General features: G+C 37.6%; 1 protein-coding gene across 1 annotated transcript in view; it reads left to right on the forward strand.

Annotated features, from left to right (window-relative positions):
• Positions 1 to 312: 312 nt before the first annotated feature.
• LOC114648096 (cytochrome P450 2C8-like) overlaps positions 313 to 19,546 on the forward strand; it is a 35,964-nt gene continuing 16,730 nt past the window's right edge. Inside the window, exons 1-6 of the mRNA XM_028796916.2 lie at positions 313 to 472; positions 1,691 to 1,873; positions 1,954 to 2,116; positions 13,653 to 13,802; positions 17,423 to 17,583; positions 17,706 to 17,882. Of these exons, the coding sequence (XP_028652749.1) occupies positions 1,700 to 1,873; positions 1,954 to 2,116; positions 13,653 to 13,802; positions 17,423 to 17,583; positions 17,706 to 17,882 (825 nt within the window). The 5' untranslated portion in view covers positions 313 to 472; positions 1,691 to 1,699. The remainder of the gene's footprint in view (positions 473 to 1,690; positions 1,874 to 1,953; positions 2,117 to 13,652; positions 13,803 to 17,422; positions 17,584 to 17,705; positions 17,883 to 19,546) is intronic.

Genomic DNA, 19,546 nt, shown 5'->3' on the forward strand with positions numbered 1-19,546 from the left:
GTTTCTTTAAAAAGTCATTTTTTAACTTTCGGCAGGGACAATACGCGAGCTTCACCTATACGTGAACCGTAGGATTTGAACTCGCGTCAGCACACAGATGCATCAGGACCACCGTTTTTTAAGCTTTGAGCCAAAGAAATTCTGCAGGTGAGTGGCTGACCAACTCGGCTTCTGACTGCGCAGATATCAATGACATCATGATGCTAGCGTCCCTCAAAAACACGTGACAGGCGCATTTGAAATAAGCCTCGAAGCAGCTCTTCAAAAGCTCGACACGGTGTCGACACGTCAGTATCTAGCAGCTTATCACTACGATACAGTCGTCAATAAAGGTTTCCATGTCCTCCTCGTTTCCTCCAGTACCACAGAGAGATAACTGCAGAGTTCTTTGAGCATGTGTGGCGACAGGATGGGATACAAAAACCATTAAAAGACTCAAAATTAAGACTCAACAGCTGAACTCGGATTTTTTGTAAGTTTAATATTGCTTATCTTCACTTTTTGCCTCAGATGCTTTCAGTGCTAATGGAACTGGGTTTAAAAGGCGATCAACGGTTGAAACTAAGACTTGGATTCCCTGAGCTGTTATTAACAACTGTAGAAAAATAAGACGTTCTCTTCAGACAAACTGCTGATTATATTTAGCTATATGAGCCTTTAGGATTTCAGAATGAATCGTTAGTTTAGTCTTTCTCCATTGACATTCTGCCTTACGACACTCCCTTTTAAGTTTGCGGAGTCTCTTAATTTTCCACGATACTACGACATGTTTTCTTCTGGTGCTACCAGGTCTCCACGACCCGTAACTTCGCATTGAAATACTCACTATTCACATTACTGCTTGCATTGGAAAAGGCAGTAAATTCAGTTTGACTATCAATTATATTAGAAAATCTGGCAGCAGCTGTGGTGTCAAAATTAATGTAGCTTAACAGTACGCTCCTCCTTGGTTGTAGAAACAGGTCGTACTACTAATAAAAAGAATACAATAATGACCAGAGGTGTCCGAGATCCTTTTTCCCATATGTTAGTGTTTGACACATTTTTCTTTTGCTTTTTTTCCACTGTTTTCGTTTATTATTCATTTACCATGTATGTTTTTGATTCACAGTTATGTCTGGTGTATATTAATTTTGTTTTACAAAAGTTATTTTGATATGATTTCACTTTTTGTTTAGTGTACTTTTGAATACATTGTTTTCTTTAGACCTAAAAACTTCACATGTATTTCATTCTAACGTTGTGCCTTGTCGTTTTGAAAATTGCATTTTATATGTTTATTATAATAAACGATTGTGTGACTCAATTCAACACATTAGTATTTTTAAGTGCAGGACCTTTGCTGCAATACGCTTCATGTGGAACGAAACAAATGTGTGCAAAATACACATTGCCAACCCTTACTTATGCCTCCTCACCCTGTTAAGCCTCCTTCAACAGTATATACCATCTTCCAAACATTTAAAGGCGCTCAACAAAAAGTACCGGCATTTCAGGCATTGTAAAAAAAGCTGGCACTGTACACAGTGTAAGTGAAAACAGTATATAAAATAGCACTGACCTTATTTGTTGTTATTGGCACAGAGCTGTACTCAATGGTCCAGATGCCCTTTGACTATTTACACAGTGGTCATGTGAGGTGGATTTTATTCAACTGTCTTTTCAGTCGTTTTCGTTCATTTTCTTTCAGTCCGCGAGTATGGAGCTCTTTGGGACGCTGGTTCTGGCAGCGATCGTCTTGGTTTTTTTCCTGCTGTTATTTCGAAGGGACTCATCTCGCTATTCCAAGATGCCGCCCGGTCCGACCCCGCTGCCTTTTGTTGGTAACATGCTACAGCTGAAACCCTGGGTATTCCTCGAGAGGATAATGAAGGTCAACTACTATTACGATTAGAATATCTTTTCACAGAAGAAGTTATTTTTAACCGAATTATGTCGTTTTCTGTACTACAGTTGCAGGAGACGTATGGACCTATGGTGACGGTGTACTTCGGCTGGAAGCCCATCGTGGTTCTTCTCGGGTTCCAGGCGGTCCAAGAAGCGCTGGTGGAACAGGCTGACGTGTTTGCTGGGAGACATGTGTCACAGTTGATCATGAAACTCACCGGTGACTTTGGTAATTTCACTTCTGTTCTAGATGTCTAATACAATGTAGAGAACTAAACGTCGTTTTAACCAGTAAACCAACACTGTTGTATCGAATTTTAAACTGACATTTTATACGTTTTGCATTTAATCTCCGTATACTGGAAAGTTATACCGACCTTTCTAAATATCAGTCAGTCATTATTCAACCTGCTATATCCTAAAACATGGTCACGGGGGTCTGCTGGAGCCAGTCCCAGCCAGCACAGGGCGCAAGGCAGGAACCAATCCCGGGCAGGGCGCCAACCCACCGCAGGACACACACACACACACACACCAAGCACACACTAGGGATAATTGAGAATCGCCAATACACCTAACCTGCATGTCTTTGGACCGTGAGAGGAAACCCACGCTGACACGGGGAGAACATGCAAACTCCACGCAGGGGAGGACCCAGGAAGCGAACTCAGGTCTCCTTACTGTGAGGCAGCAGCACTACCACTGCGCCACCCTTTCCAAATGTGATTATTGTAAACAACAGGTGAGGTGTGCATGACGGTCATCTAGTACGTCCAACTGTAGAAAAGTCTCAGACTCAGGGTTTCAGAAAATGAATGGTTGGTTAATTAATACTTAAAATACATTTAATTTGTGCCATTAATTAATTGTCACAGTAACACATTATCAATCAATCACATCCAGCTCCAGTACAAAATTACTTCCTAAATTAATCCATCGGCTCCCTCCAACAGGTACAGTAGGTACAATAATAAGGGTCCAAAAAAGATGATAAGACAGCTTTCACAACAGGCATTTAATGCAAGTAATTACAAATTCCCTTCTTTATCTATTGTATCTTGCTGGTTAGACCACAATACATTAAAGATTTCTAATTTTTTCAAATAAAAACTTTTGCGACACCCAGAGAACCATTTTTATATGCAAATAACCCTTCAAAGAAAACTGTTCTCTATCAAGCAATGGTTCAATGATACACATCCCAGAAAAGTTCCATTTTATAACCTTTATTTTTAGGAGTAACACTTGTTTAAAAACAGACTAATGAATATCAAACTCCTTATACACAGGGCTTAAGAGGGTGGGGGGCCCTGCATTAGAGGCATTCTTTTGGCCTTACCTACACAAAATACTAGGTCCTCAGAGTCACACAGAGATACAGTAAGTAAATGACTTCTACAGAGTCTTCGCTTTAAAATCCATCCAACCCGCTATATCCTAACTACAGGGTCACGGGGGACTGCTGGATTCAGCCATCACAGGGCACAAGGCAGGAAACAAACCCCGGGCAGGGCGCCAGCCCACCACAGGGCACACACACACCAAGGACAATTTAGAATTGCCAATGCACCTAACCTGCATGTCTTTGGACTGTGGGAGGAAACCCATGCAGACACAGGGAGAACATGCAAACTCCATGCAGGGAGGACCCGGGAAATGAACCCAGGTCTCCTTACTGCGAGGCAGCAGCACTACCCACTACGCCACCATGCTGCCCTTGCTTTAAAATGAATTGGAAAAATCTAGAGAACAAAAAGAAATATGGGCTTACTCTATTGTAAATGCTTACATTGTAAAGAAAAAAATGACTGTAAACTTACAGTAAGTTACTGGCTGCTAATTTAGAGAATGTTACGGTACTATATTATTGTATATTACAACAAAAATACAATACTATACAGTGACTTCACAGTAAGGGCCACAAAATGAATATGATGCAGCAGTATGCTTCTGTTGAATTTCAGTACTTTACAGAATTTCATATTAACTGTAATAATACAACAATTCAGCAGCCAGTAATTTATTGTAAATTTACTAACACAATTTTAGTTAAAAGACATTGTGAAAAAACTTGTCTGTATCCTAACAGTTAAGCGACTATTAATTCAGTTTCCAATCATTTGCCATCAGATACGGTATGCATATATACATTTTACTTACCAAGTACAAAATGCAAAGCACATAGCAACTGTTACTTGTTCAGATCTCCCTTGACTTATACCCTGACTCACAATAGGATTACAATTGATATTATAACATCATTTTCCATTACACAGTACAACAAAAATATTCTTGTTCAGAAACATTCATATTTCCATATTCTTTTCATAACTCTGGTCATCATCTTTCTAAAATATTCGATCAACATCCCTTTTATATACTTGTATTTTTGTTTAAAGAATAATTCATTGTAAATGCCCTATTTCCCATTCCCCAATATCCACAAATCCTTCACCCACCTTCAAAGTTTATTAGAATTACTTCATGTTTTTGGTGGAAAGGGAAAGGTTGCTTTTGTGATGAAGGGTGTGGTACAGGTTTACCAGTTTATTGGAAAAAAATAAGAAAACATAAAAATAGACTATATATCCACTTCCATAACCACTATTACCACAGACTGAAAAATTTACTTTGAAAGCCATCTTCAAGTTTTTGTTTCTCAAAAGGCAAAGAAGTGGAAGTCATCAGGAACAATTAACAGTTTTGATGTAAAAGGAACGTTCTTTATGCAAATAAACTAACTTAATGAAAATTTAGTATTCTGTGCCAATGCAATTTTACAACAATACAATAATTTTTCATAAAAATAGTCTCTATATTATATAAAAACAAATCCTGTGACGCAACAAGACTTTTTGGAAGAGAGATTTTTTCAAGTCCCGCGAGTTGAGACTTTGGCCATGAGATTTTATCAAGTCATGTCCTCCTCTCAACCGTATTCAACCACACACACAGTCCTCTCACCTCTCATTCGTGTGAATGCTTTTGACAGACCCAGTTTCTGCTCTCTCAGCTCTTATACATTTTAACATTTTCCTCAGTTTAAGTTCCCAATTAAAGAAGACATATTATGTCCAAATCTTATTGAAGAATTTCATCACAAAGGGTTATCAACATAAAAAATGAGTACATGTGCAATCTTAGCACCGATGAAGTCTAATGAATTAATGCCAAAAATGCCGATCGGTTACACAGCAAATTGATTAAATGCGTATTAATAGACTATGCTGAAACAATTGGTGATCATACGGAAGATGAAAACATCAACTTATAATATCTTGAAGAATATCTACAACTGTTAACACCGTCCAGTTTTCCAGCACCCGAATTACTGTAGAAAGAAGGATGTATCCAAGAAAGGTAATGTAGTACATCTTCCACAGATAGCATTAGACAACAGACGTTAACAGTTTCATGTTAGAATAGCTTTTGCAAAGACAATTAACAAATCACAGAGCCAAACATTCAAAAAAGTCGGTTTATTTATTAGAGAGAAAGAAACAAAATTCTCTCACGGGCAGTTATACGTTGCGTTATCACGATAAAAATCCAAACACAGAATCAAAATTCAATGTGATATTGACAAAAATGTAATTTAAAAAATAGATTTTACTGATGTTTTACAGTAAAAGTGTACGTTTAAAAAGTATTTGCATGTTAATTTCAAAGCCAAACAGGACAAAATCGTATTACGAGCGACGGAACCAGGGGTGTAGCGCAGGCACAGGGGTTGGCGAGCGAAGTGAGCATTGGGCAAAGCCCTTTAGTCTTACAGATTGAAACAATCAATTGATGATTACAGCTAAAACACTACTTAAAAAGTTAGGCTTATTTCACTGATGGTTTTTTTATCTAAAGTGACTTACAACATTTGAGATACAATTGGTTACATTTCTTTTTGCTTTCCCAGTTAGAGCTGAGGCAAGTGAAGTGACCTACTCAGGGTCATACGGTGTCAGTGGTGGGATATGAACTCACAACCTCAGGGTTTGAAGTCCAAAGCCTTAACCACCATGCCACGCTGTCTGTATTATTAGTGCCTTGTCTAAATAACAGTTTCAGTGTGTTTTTGTGATCTGCTTACAGCAGACTCTGTCTCTCTCTCTAAGGCAGAATCACACGCAAAAGTACAAATTAAGAACAACATTAAAAATAACAAGTGGGTAAGTTCACTCATTGATATTAAGTACAACTTTAGGTTTTGGGAAAAAATTGCTAATTAACGAATGATCTTAAATATGAGATGACAAAGTTCTTACCACTACAAAGCTTTTGAGAAGTCCACCCCTGTTTATTTAATTGTTATTATGCAACATTCATTGTGTTTGACCTGTTTATGTGCCTTTTATCTATTTTAAAGTCATCGATAATATATGATATATTGTATTACAGTTTTTTGACTATGAAAAGATGCAGTGTTATATATTTTTACAGGTTTTTTTTACAGTGGCTATCTTTTCCAAAATTTATATCAAGTTGAGTTATAAAGGTCCGTAAAGTCTTTCTCCTGTCCACCTCATATTTTGGTCACTTATCCCTTGTGTCTGTAGTTCTGTGTGAAAGAAAACTTTCTAATGTTAATATCAAACACATTTCCATCAGTGTCCCTGTAAACATGCAGGATTTTACTTTTAACTGTCATTTTACTACACATACAAGTGAAATGGTATGAAAATTCATAAACTGAAGATGTCCAACAATGCAACGCAAACCAGTCCAAATAATATTTTTCAGTAATTTGCCATCTTATAACAGAAGATAGCTTAGCCTGCAGTGATTACACATAAATGTTTAAATACATTATTTTGTTGTGAAAAACTACAGTTAAATACTGGCATTTTTTAAAATGTACAGAAGTTGGAATATCAAAAACTGTTTATATACTGTACATTAATGTAGGTACATGCCTGCTGTTCAGTGTTGCACTGTTCTGGATTTCTTTGCAGCGAAGTCCTCACTAAAATCTTGTTTCTGTATCCAAATCACTATCATTTGAGATCAGAGTCAAATGTTTCAGTTTTTACTGTCCCATTGTGGCTTTGAGCCTCTGCTTCATTTGCCTGAGCTTGGGCAAAAAAAGCTCACTATTTGCAAATATAACAAGCAATGTCAGGTAAAACCTGAAAGGAACGTCATTTGGGAAGATTTGTGTATGTATGTATGTGAGTCCACGTACATATATAGATTCAAAAATGTGGCTGTTATATAATGTATACATACAGTGTATGTATATATATATATATATATATATATATATATATATATATATATATATATTCACACAACTATGAAAAATTAAATCACAATAGTACAGCACAAGTGTTTTATCTCTGTCTCTCCTCCCAAGCTCCTATACTACTAACAACATGTTTAAGTGAGGGATCAAATCAAATCAAATTAGAAGCAGTGTTATTATTAGCAGTGTTTTTTGTTTTTTCTCCCGAAAGGATTTTCTATTAGTGCATAGACATGGATGTGACTCCTTCAGCTTCACTGTCTTCCAACAACATATGTTCAGAACAACATTTTTCTTAACTTCAATATCAGCTCAGTTTTCACTTTGCTTAGTGCCCTTAGTGCTCTTATGCACCGCCATCAGCAGTGTGTACGTCTGTGGAGAGAGTGTTGACCTTGTCGAGAGGTTTACTTACCTTGGCAGTGACATGAATACCCAGTGTGTATTTGAGAAGTATCATGTGCAAGGCATGATAGCACCACCAGAATACAAATGCTTTGCTAGTCATACAAACACACACACTCACACTGTAACATTCATTAAAAAACTGCTTAATCCATTTCAAGGTTGAGGGGAACCACAGCCTGGCATAGGATCAATAGACACAAGGCAGGAAATAAATTTGTAAGAGACAACAATCCTGTTAAAGTCACATCTAATAACCTATTTACCATTGTTTATAGTCGGGAGATCTGGAGAGATGGACCTAGGACATTAAAAGGGTATTCCTGACCTAGAGATGATTCCAGGGAATGCCATAGAACAGGCATGTCAAACTCACTACCATTGGTGGGCTGCTTCGACTGCCATACGTGCGTCAGCAGGCCGCACTGTAACAAATACTATTATACAAAGTTACTGTAGCTTTCTTTCCAATACTGAAAACTTTAAAAAATGTAACAATTAAAGTTTAAAGTTTAAAGAAAAACAATTTATTTCCATACAATCTCCGTACAACAGCATACAATTAGAGTCTTAGCCTCTTAGCTAGGTCCTTATATTATTATATTATATCCATTATATTATATTCATTGCTTATATAGGAGTCTTACAGTCTGAGATCTATTTCTTTTGTCCCTTTTATGAGGGATGAAAGGTGCTCGATGGTAAGTCTTGAGTGATGTGGGGTTTTGGTAGCTTTCATTAATGAAAACAATTGCTCATAAAAGTAAGTGCTTCCGAACATAGACAGTACTCTCGATGCCAACTTACGGATCTACACATACGAGGGTGGCAGGTAAGCATACAAGCCTGGCACACCAACTTCGTTGTATTTTGCCTTCAGAATAGAATCTGACTGCAGTCCAATCAATTCCATTTGGATATTTTCAGGCGCATTCTCAACGTTGTAAGAGTATGTTGACGTAAACAGCGCAAAGTCCTGTTCCTGTGAACTGAAATCACGAAAACGCTCACTGAATTCATTGTTCAGTAATTCAAGTTGGAAAACAAATCCTCCAAAAATCTAATTTTACTTTACTAAATTTACTTCAAAGTTTATATTGTAAAATAAGCCGATATGCAAAAAGCCCCCTGACCTACACTAATTTTACAAACTCAAAATCACAAAAATTTGTTAATAAACAACTCACCAACTTCTTGCGTCCACTTCAGATCTTCAGCTGTAGCCTGCACTAACTGTTCGTTACAATACTAGAACAAAATTACATAAAACTAGAGCAAAAAAACATGAAAATATGCGAGCTATTACTACTCGTGATGGTCAGTTCTGCCAAGTGGCCAGTCTCAGCAGCCAAGCCAGTAGGTGGCTCTAGGCTCGTGGCGGCCCTGGGCAGAAAAAGAATTGGTGGCCCATTTGCCCACCAATGTCAATATGGTATGTTATACACGGCGGATGGCCACGTCAGTTGCGGACACTGCATAGCCGCCTCGTGCTCATGACACGCTTCTATATGCGCGTGTCCCTAACTTGAAATCTAGTGGTGGCCCATGATATTCTCATTACGGCAAAACGTTATAATACTATATATAGCTTACTGCTCTGACTCGAGCGATATTAGTAAATACAGCGTACCAGTTAACAAGAAACACAATATTTTTCGGCCACATTGCTGTCAGCTGTGTCGTTATTTTCTGTTTCTGTTTTATATTCAATATATATTGGCATGGCGGCCCTGTGCATGTGCACAGTTTGCACTTGTCTAAGGCCGCCCCTGCTGCCAGGCTGCTGCAGCCTAGCACTTCTGTTGTGATGTCGTGGTTCATTAACTTTGGACAAGGCTCATGGCTATACTAGCAGGTGACGTTTCCGGTACTGTAATGCCATGGGAAAACGTGCTTTTGTCGGAAGGCAAAAGTAAGAAAAGTCAATAAGTAACGCCGAAGATGCAGAATGATTCAATCACAAATTTTGTCAGAAGGCAGAAGTAAGAAAAGTCAATAAGTAATGCCAAAGATGCAGAATGATTCAATCACAAAACGATAGTAATCATTTTGTACAAGTTTAGTAATAACTAGGATCTGTCATGCGTGTTTGACATGCCTGCCCTAGAAGTAAATGCATGGTTGCAAAAAGACCACTATTTTTCAGTTGTCCATAAGCTTGCAGTTAGAAAATGAAAACTGATGATGAAAAGATGGAGCAAAGGTAAAGATGACAGGGAATAAATTGTGTATAGTTTAGTAAGGGAGAGTGGCATGAATGGTGGAGTGCTTTGGACCTTATGCCACTCTATTTTGCATGGTGGATAAATGGACCAGCTACCCACCTTATAGGTACAGATACAACCGTACTGAGCTAGGTCTGACTGGGTCAATGGAACAAAATGCTATACTAATTATTTTTTTATGTAGTATTCCACTTTTGGTCTATCCTTCTTTGTGTGTTTTTTACAAATAATTGTTATGATGTAACAATATTAAAATAAGTACACATTCAAAACACATATTTAAGTATTTAGAAAATACATTTCAAGTACAAGAGAAGTTTTTATTGAGATTCCACTTCTGGTTTATTGCTGTTGGTTTTAGATTGGCACTTCTCCCAACACTGAAAACTGCATTAGCATTAATGTTAGCTGCTGCATCTCAGTTTGTCCTTCCTTACTGTAGAGTTTGTGGCAGTTTAACACTTATTGGTGTATGCTGCAACTTGCAGTGGTGTACCGTATGTATAACCCTGCAGTTATATAGAATACAAATATTTTACCAGAGGTGTATTTAACTGATAGCAGTGAAAATTTAATATGTTATAAAATTACAAAAGAACATAAGAGCATTGAAGAATATTATGCTTAGACTTCGAAATGCTCTAGTAACATCACATCTCGACCATCGTGTGTATATCTGGTCACAGCGCTATAAGAAAGACATAACAGCACTTGAAGCTGTCCAGAGCAGAGCAGCCAGGTTTATCCTTGGACTTAAGGACACATTGCACTCTGGCAGACTCAGAGAATTAAACCTGTTAGATCTGAACAAAGGAAACTGCATGGAACCCAATCTACATCTTCAAAATTATCGAAGGCACAGATAAAGCAGAACCGGCAGAATTTTTTCAACTTAATGATCAATAAAATACTCAAGGATATCAGTGGAAATTAAGGGGAAGTATTTAGGATTGAAGCCAGGAAGCACTTCTTTGCCCAAACAGATGTGGGAATTAGGAGCAAACTACCAAGTCATGTAGTTGAAGCAGAAATCTTGACAACCTTTATGAAGCATCTGGGTGTGATATTGGGACAGCTTTGCTATTAGCTAAGCAAGCAAGCTTGATGGACTGAATGTTTCCTCTCGTTTGTAAAATTTCTTAATTTCTTATGCTGTAATGTGGCTACTTTGCCTATAAAACATTTTATTTGATCCTAGCCAAGACAAACACGCTCACACTTCAGGTTCAATGTAAAAAAAAAATTGAATTCCTAAAGTCTTTATTTTTAGGAGGAATAACTGGACTCCAACTCCTAAATTTAATTCCATATAATAAAACTGTGTTGTTCATTATCCAATTCAATACGTTTTCATTATTTGCTCATATTCTGTCAGTTAAGCTTTCAATAGTATGACAGATTTAGAAGGGTAGTACATAAAAGCCTATGATATTTCACAAACAGAATGGACCATTCAGCCCATCAAACTCCTTTGTTTAGCTAATACTTAAGATGCTCCAATATCTCATCCAAGAACATCTTAAAGGTTGTCAAGGTTTTTGCTTCATGTTCCATGTTCTAAGAACTCTTTGAATAAAGGAATGCTTCCTGGCTTCAGTCCTAAATGCACATCCCCATAACATCCACTGGTATCCTCACATATGCAATTTGCCATTTCATTGAAAGAATTCAGCTAGATTTACTTTATTGGCATCTTTCGAAATTTTGAGGACCTGGATTAGGTCTCCATGCAGTCTCCTTGCTTTGAGGCTAACTAGGTTTAATTATTTAAGACTGTCATAGTAGGACATGTCTTTAAGTCCTGGTATACACTTGGTTGCATTGCTCTGCACAGCTTCAAGTCCTGTTATTTCTTGGCATGTTGATCAGAACTACACACAATACTCCAGATTTGGTCTCATAAGTGCATTACATAGTCTAAACATAATGTCCCTCAATTTATATTTGGCAGATTTTATGATATAACATTTTATTTTCCTTTTTAATTGCTTCCACACATTGCTTAGATGATGAGAATGTTGCATTAATGTCAATCCCTAAATCATTTTCAGAGGTTTCTTTTTCTAGACCAGTGTCTTCCATGTTGTACTTATAATTGATGTTCCTTTTGGTTTTAGGAAAAGGCAATTTTTTTTATGGATTCAAACCAGTGCCCTGGTTGACCATTCAATGAAAGGAATTCATCGTTACCATAGATCAGCAAAAACCTGTCTCTTCTGTCTTGGCAGCACTGACAAAAGGCAGATTTATACTTTGCAGGTTAGATATCACTTCTGTGAACAATGAGGAAAGTAAAACAAAGTAGGATTTACATCTGGCCACAGAGAACTTCAAGCTTTCTGAACATCTTCCCAAAAATATGAACATGTCTTTGTTGTAAGGAGATAGTGATAAGCTAGATCTGAAAAATTCAGAGTGGAATACTGGTTTTGATTTTTTTTAATTGATCATCTATGTCACCTGAACATCCTCCAATGGAAAATATAAATTACCCTGTGTGTTAAAAGGCAATCTAAAAACAAAAGGAGCACTCTGCACAATTGACAAAGACTATGTTCACTCTTCAAAACTGAAAGCCGTGACCACAAATAATCCAGAAAATCATTAAACACTTCAGATGCATCATATCTGTGGGGTTGCTGGAGGAAGTGCGAATTGAAATTCCAAGACTAAAGCAAAATTTATTTTTGTATTTATGACTAGCATGCAACATACTGCATCACTATTTTCTGACATGACAGCAATTAAATATTACTGGTATGACACTACTAGTCAGTGGGCACTCATATAATTTTGATATTAGCTAAAAAGGGCTGATGTACATAAATTAATCAGGAAACAAGACACTCTCACCTTCCACATTCCATATGGCTGCAACAATATTACCGTAATTAGGTATGAATTATTAAAATGTTACATTAACAGTAATTTACTGCATATAGTCTCTTGTTAAATTTCTTGTAACTTGGACTAACTAGTAATAATAATGTATTCATTGTAAGAGTATGTTAGCCTTTGATGTTGGTATTATTTTTCTGTATAATGATTCAAATAACCTGTGGGTGAACTTGTGAAATGCACTGGTAATTACAGTCAAAATCACATCTGCAATTATTTCTTGATGTTTTAAGTTCTCACTTAGTTTTTTGCTGGTGTCCAGATGATAATTTCACCATGCTCCCTTCATTTTATTTCACCTTCTTATGTATTCTCTAAATAGAAACCTGTGTGTACCTCCAACATGCATAACAGTACCCTGCAATGAGCACCTCAATGAGATGACCTTCTGGAACACGAGGAAAAAATTACTTGCCAGAATAGGTAGATGGTAGTAAAAAGAAAGACAAAAGTAATAAGAAAGACACCTAAAGAAAACATGTCTAACCAGCAGTGACATCTAACTAAATATTACCCTGGTGCCCCTGTCTATTTCTGAGCTTCAGTAGGGATCCTTTGTTTAGAATCTTGAGAAGTTTAAGAGTTAACATTGCATGTCATCTCTGAGGTTAAACTCATGAAGCTGCTCCAGTTCCTCCTCCACTAGTTAGCCACAAATTGTCTTTATTACTTTGATGATGTTTTAACAGCCAACATGCTGTTTATAACATTCCTTTTAATTATTTAGAATGTGAATAAATTATATCCACTTCTAGTTTATAAATTTGTACAGTAAAATAGTCCTTGTCTGTCTGTTTTATACGAATGATGCACCTTTTCAATGAAGTTGAAAAAAAGGAAACTTTTGAAACACAGACTGCAAAGTTTAAATAAAATAAAACTTATTTAATATGTATAAATCATTTAGTTTAATTTCACTTATTGTTCATTTTGTGATGAATGGAAAAACTATATATGTTTTCTCATACGACTCCTCGGTAATATTGTCAAGTCTCTTCCAGGTTTGGTGCAAAGTAGCGGAGAGCGTTGGAAACAACTGCGTCGCTTCTCTATCAGTACTCTGCGAGATTATGGAATGGGAAAGCGCACCATTGAAGAGTGGATCCAAGAGGAAGCTAGGCACCTTACTGAGGAATTCAGAAAAACCAAAGGTAAGCCAAGATTTTAATATAAAATTTCACCTATACAGTATTTAAAACATGACTCCTATGATTTTAATTATCTTTCTGAATGATATTCACGGTGGCCTACACAGTAAAGTTGCGATAAAAGATGTCATTGATTTTCAGTGATGTAAACAGAACAGTTGTGAGAAAAAAACTGCTGGTCTTTCATGCTTTGTACTGAGCTATATCCAAAAGCCTCAATAAAAATATGAGTCAGCAAAAATGATCACTGTACTATAAATATTATTGCATGCTGTGGCTTATGATCTTTTTTACAATAATATGCTACTAAAAAACTCCCTTAGATGTAGCAAAATCATTCATGTGCCTCAGTTCTGTTGCAGAAGGGGATCAATTTGTTCCATTTGTCCCCTCGACCACAGTTACAGCCATTTTCAAAAGTACATCCAATTGCTACTCAAGGTAAGGCGGACAGAGTCTGTATTGTGGGTTCCAGTGAATGGAACATCACTTCCGCATTGATTACGCAAAAATGGCACTCTAGGACAGTTTAAAGTCACTGTTCCATCACAGAAGGGTTCTTAGCACAGAAAGAGGTTGCATACACAATACTCTAACAGTGTTAAAGAAAGCAATTCTTACTATATAATCTCTAATTCTAATTATTTACTTTGCACTCAAAATAACATATAAGAATTGCTATATAATATGAATCTCAGATTGACAATTTTCCCCTTAAATACTCAACCTTTACTTTTTATGGTCTTGTGTATCCTGCTTGTGAGTTCCATTCTTCTAATACCCTCCGCATCTATTCCGTTCAAATTATCTTCTACCATCTCCTTTACAGGACATTGTTCAACAAGTCCTTCTCCTTTTGTTGCTCCAACCATCTCAGCTTGTATTGTCTCACCAAGTGACATGTACACTTCCATGCACTTATCTTCCATCTTCAGAAAAAAAACACATCTACTTAATAATTTTTGTCCTTCTGTCCTTACTATCTTTGCCTCATTTCCAATGTTCACCTGCCAAATATAACACCAATAAACTTTTAATTTAATTGCCAGATAAATCATAAACACATGATTTATGACTGTGTCCCTACTCACCATAGCAACAAGATTATAAAGTTCGCGGATGACACGACGGTGGTCGGACTCATCTCGGGCAAGGAGGGTGAGCTGGCATACAGGGACGAGGTGGAGCGACTGTCAGAGTGGTACACAGTCAATAACCTGCTCCTCAACACCAAAAAAACAAAGGAGCTTGTTATTGACTGTAGGAAAAACAAAACTGACATCCAGCCACTCATCATTGGCGGGGCCTGTGTGGAGAGGGTCCCGGTGTTCAGGTTTCTGTGTATGGAGCTGGAGGATGACCTGACCTGGAGCGCCAACACCAAGGAGCTGCTAAAGAAGGCGCAGAAGAGACTGTATTTTCTGAGAATTCTCAGAAAGAACCATCTCCCAAAAAATCTGCTCCTTGCTTTTTATCACTGTTCCATTGAAAGTGTGCTCACGTACGGACTGTGTGTGGTACGGCAGCTGTACTTCCTCAGAAAAGAAAGCACTCCATGGGGTCGTCAGGACAGTGGAGAGAACAATTGGTTGTACCTTCCCCACTCTGGAACAAATCTACACCTCCCAACGCCGCAAAAAAGCAATAGACATTTCACAGGATTCATCACATCCTGGTCATTGCCTCTTCCAGCTTTTGCCATCGGGCAGGAGATACAGAGCAATGAAAACTAGGACAAACCGCCTTAAAAACAGCTTTTATCAGAAAGCAATCATGGCCCTGAACTCAGAATAAAACTGCTCCATATCATTCTACCAATGTGCAATATAGACCTTAAGTCAACAAGTGCAATTTGTATATTTATTACTATTCGGTTTGTTATTATTTTCTCTCTTCTTGTCTTTTTGTCTTTTTAACTCTTATTCCTCACACTGAGTCGATTGCACCTTCAATTCCGTTGTTCCTTTGTAAAAGTGACAATGACAATAAAGATCTATCTATCTATCTATCTATCTATCTATCTATCTATCTATCTATCTATCTATCTATCTATCTATCTATCTATCTATCTATCTATCTATCTATCTATCTATCTATCTATCTATCTATCTATCTATCTATCTATCTATCTATCTATCTATCTATCTATATAAAATGGTATACCTCCTAAACTGTCTCCCATGCACATGCAATTTTTAGAACAACTGCCAAACCTGCACCTCTATCCATAGTCATCATTTTTAAACATGTCTTTGCTTACACCAAAGCAAATTAATTGGTAGTATTGAGGATTGCACTTGCCACATTAATGTCTGGCATTTTGTTCACATACTTTAGATATATTAAAGGTGCTATTGTCAAATGTTCATGTTTTATTTTTTCATTTTGTACAAATAAACTTCCAGAAACCAATGCACTGATCTTCTCAACACCAACACCTTCACCACATTCCACAATGATTTATCTGAATGCAAGTGGATACAACCCCTTTATTTGATGTTTCTTATTTCCTTTTTCCTAATTCTATGTTATTTTTATCTAAGGGTTTTTGCTTGCATATTCCATGTTCTACTAACATTCTGATTTCATACAAGATCATATAAGATCATGGGAGCTCTGAAGGTTGTATTGCATGTATCCAGTAGTGAAATACAGAGGCAAAAATTTCCAGTCCCCATCTTCTGTCCTAATTACTGTTTATGGTTTTTATATGTTGACACTATTCTTTAATCCATTACTCTACACCTTTCTTTTTAAATGCTTACCTCACGTTATTCTTTGAATCTTGTGAGACACTGTCAGTCCTTCTTCAGATTAATGCATGTATAATTCAGCTTCTTTTGATTTACCTGATAGTTTTCCAGGTTTTGCTTGAAATTGTAGGCCACACTCATTTTTTTCAGAGTGAGACAATATTGCTTTTCCCTAACTTTAACATGATTTTTGTATTTCATTCACAACAACTGTCATTGAAAGTTTACCAATTTTTCACGTTTTTGCTGAATCTTTAGACACCCCCACTTCTCCTAAAATGCTTTAACTAAGTTAGAATTTCCACAGTTTCTCATGTAAAAATGATATCTAATAACACACAGAGATATTCTTCATTGCTTCACGGATTTGTCAGAAACATAACTGACCAGAACAAGCAGTTTCTCAGCATATTTACTTCTCACGTCCTCTACATTTAGATTTCAGATTTTCAGTAAATCTATATTTAGAAAAGGGTTCTAACTATTCTATGTTTTGTAAAAAGTAGCTAAACAAGAAAGACATTGGGAAAGGTAAGCAGCCATAAAATCCCTTAAACTTGTGGTTGATCACCTGCATTAAGTACCCCCTGAAGAGTTCAGTTGGTGCCTTCATGTGTCTTCAGCTGAGCAACCATCAAAATCAGAACATTAACTGTGAAAAAAACAGACCATTTAGCATAGTCTAACAAGCTCATCAATTCTATTCACCTGAACATGAAGAAAAGGCAAGTATTTCAAAGATTAGCAGCATCATGCCTGCTGCATAGCTCAAATCACACATTAACTTTTTATTTTATTTTCATTTTGATAATAAACCTGTTTCTGTTTATTCAAAAATAGTTTCATTTCAACCACTCTGTTCTCTTAAAGGTTCTTCATGTGATCCCAACATCTTTTTGAGTCGGGCCGTGTCTAATGTCATCTGCTCCATTGTGTTTGGTCAGAGGTTTGATTACCAAGATGAAAACTTTGCTAAGCTCTTATATCTGATTGATGAAAATATGCGTTTGATCAGCAGCCCCGTTGCCATGGTAAGAATCACTGAATGCTTAGGTGGCGTTTAGCTGTGACTATGCACAGTATGGTGGAGGTCTACAACCGAAAAAAATATATTTTTACCATTTCTCTCATATTCTTTTTGTGTTTGGTTCAGCTTTATTCAGTGTTTCCAATATTCATGAAGTTATTTCCTGGAAATCTCAACAAGATGTTAAGGAACGTGAAAGAGGTGAAACAATTTACCTCATCTATAATTGAAAAACACAAAGCAACACTGGTTAGCAACAGCCCCCGGGATTTCATAGACAGCTTTCTCATCAAAATGAAAGAGGTAATGCGTTTACTAAGGGGGACGTGGTTAGGGGTGGAGGATAGGGTTTGAAGGATGGACATAAAGTAGTCCAGTGCTGTACTGGTGTTTAGCTTAAATGGATTAAATGGATTTTTAATTAGAGACTGTTTCCTACCTTCACTGTACTGCTTGCTCTGCCATGTGAGTTTAAAATTACCCCGCTTTGTCTACTAAACTGAAATGCCTTAAAGATTTAGTTCTACTTTACGTAAAGGTAATTTGTCATGTTCATGCTCCATTAGCTCGTTAAGTATATTTTTGTTTCTAATTAATTTAATATTCTCAAGCACATTCTTTCATAAGACATAATTTTATGTTTTGTGGTGTGGAGTGCAAGCACAATGTTTCTCTTTGAAGTTTCCGGTACAGCTTAACTTCTTAGTGTGGACTACTAGGGCGCATACAGATGCCCTAACCCGACACAGACAGGCAGAGAAACGAGTTGCCTCACAATCCACAGCACAAAGTAAAACACCAACACGAATGCACAGTGCTTTCTTTCCTTCTTCTGTTCTTTCTCTGCCACCTCGACTCCTCTCCAGCAAGCTTCGTCCACCTCCTTCTGACTCTGGTCCTCCAGATGGAGTAAGGCGTCCCCTTTTGTAGAATTAATAATATGTTATTGTGTAAGAAACACCTTCTAAATGCCCTGAGGCACATGTTTAGTTTAGATGTTCCTGGGGTCATGGGGTCTTTCAACATCTGACACCATCACACAGGTGACCCAGCCGAGGTTGATCGATGCCTGACTCGCGTCCCAGCAGCAGCCACCCATGGATCAGACTTCTTAATCCAAAGCCACCTAGTGGCTTTCCCTGTGGCTTCACTCACTGATTTAATGTTCCTCCTCCTTGTTTCTCCTGTAATGCCCAGCTGACTGAGGACTTTGCAGAGTGAACATCTTGCAAAATCTCTACAGCCAACCTCTATGAGCTCACAGAGCATCTTTCAACCTCTGTCCCAGCACTTCTTCCCCAGTTCCTGGTACTTTTTTCTTGTTTGCTTTTTCCATCCACTCTTCCCAGGGCACTGTGAGTTCCAGCATGATCAGGTGTTTTATCACCTCAGAGATGATGATCATTTCTGGCTGGAGTGATGTTGTGACAATATGTTGTGGAAACATCACCTGTTTATCCAGGTCAGCATGCATCGGGGGCCATAGAGAGAAAGCCTGTCCTCATTTTTGGTGGTGAGCAGGGTTTCTCTCCAGGTTTCACAATAGAGATCTTCTTTATGACGTGATGGTACTTGCTGGACCAGAGAGCAGTGGCTATGCTTTCTGCAATCACACTGAGCACCTTATTGTGGCACCAGTGGTAGCGGCCTTCCCAAAAGGCCTTGGACAGCTGCTGAGGAGATATTCTAAGGATCCTCTTCCAGAGCACAGAAGAGAGGAAGGTGTCTTACTTTTGCCTTAGATGTGTAAGTTATTTGGGCTAGGTAGGGCATCACAGACAGCTTGCACAAGGAACAGGACATGATGAATGTCTTCCTGCATGATATTAGACCAGGTAATCCTGCACTGCATCTTACTCCCAACTCATCCACACTCCCTGCTGTCTGAACCCCACTGTGCTGCTCACCTGCTCTTCCTTCATGCCTGTTCGAACCTCTTCCTGGATAAGATGGTATCTCTTCTTGCT

Source organism: Erpetoichthys calabaricus, chromosome 1 (genome assembly GCF_900747795.2).
Source record: "Erpetoichthys calabaricus chromosome 1, fErpCal1.3, whole genome shotgun sequence".
Lineage (NCBI taxonomy): Eukaryota > Metazoa > Chordata > Cladistia > Polypteriformes > Polypteridae > Erpetoichthys > Erpetoichthys calabaricus.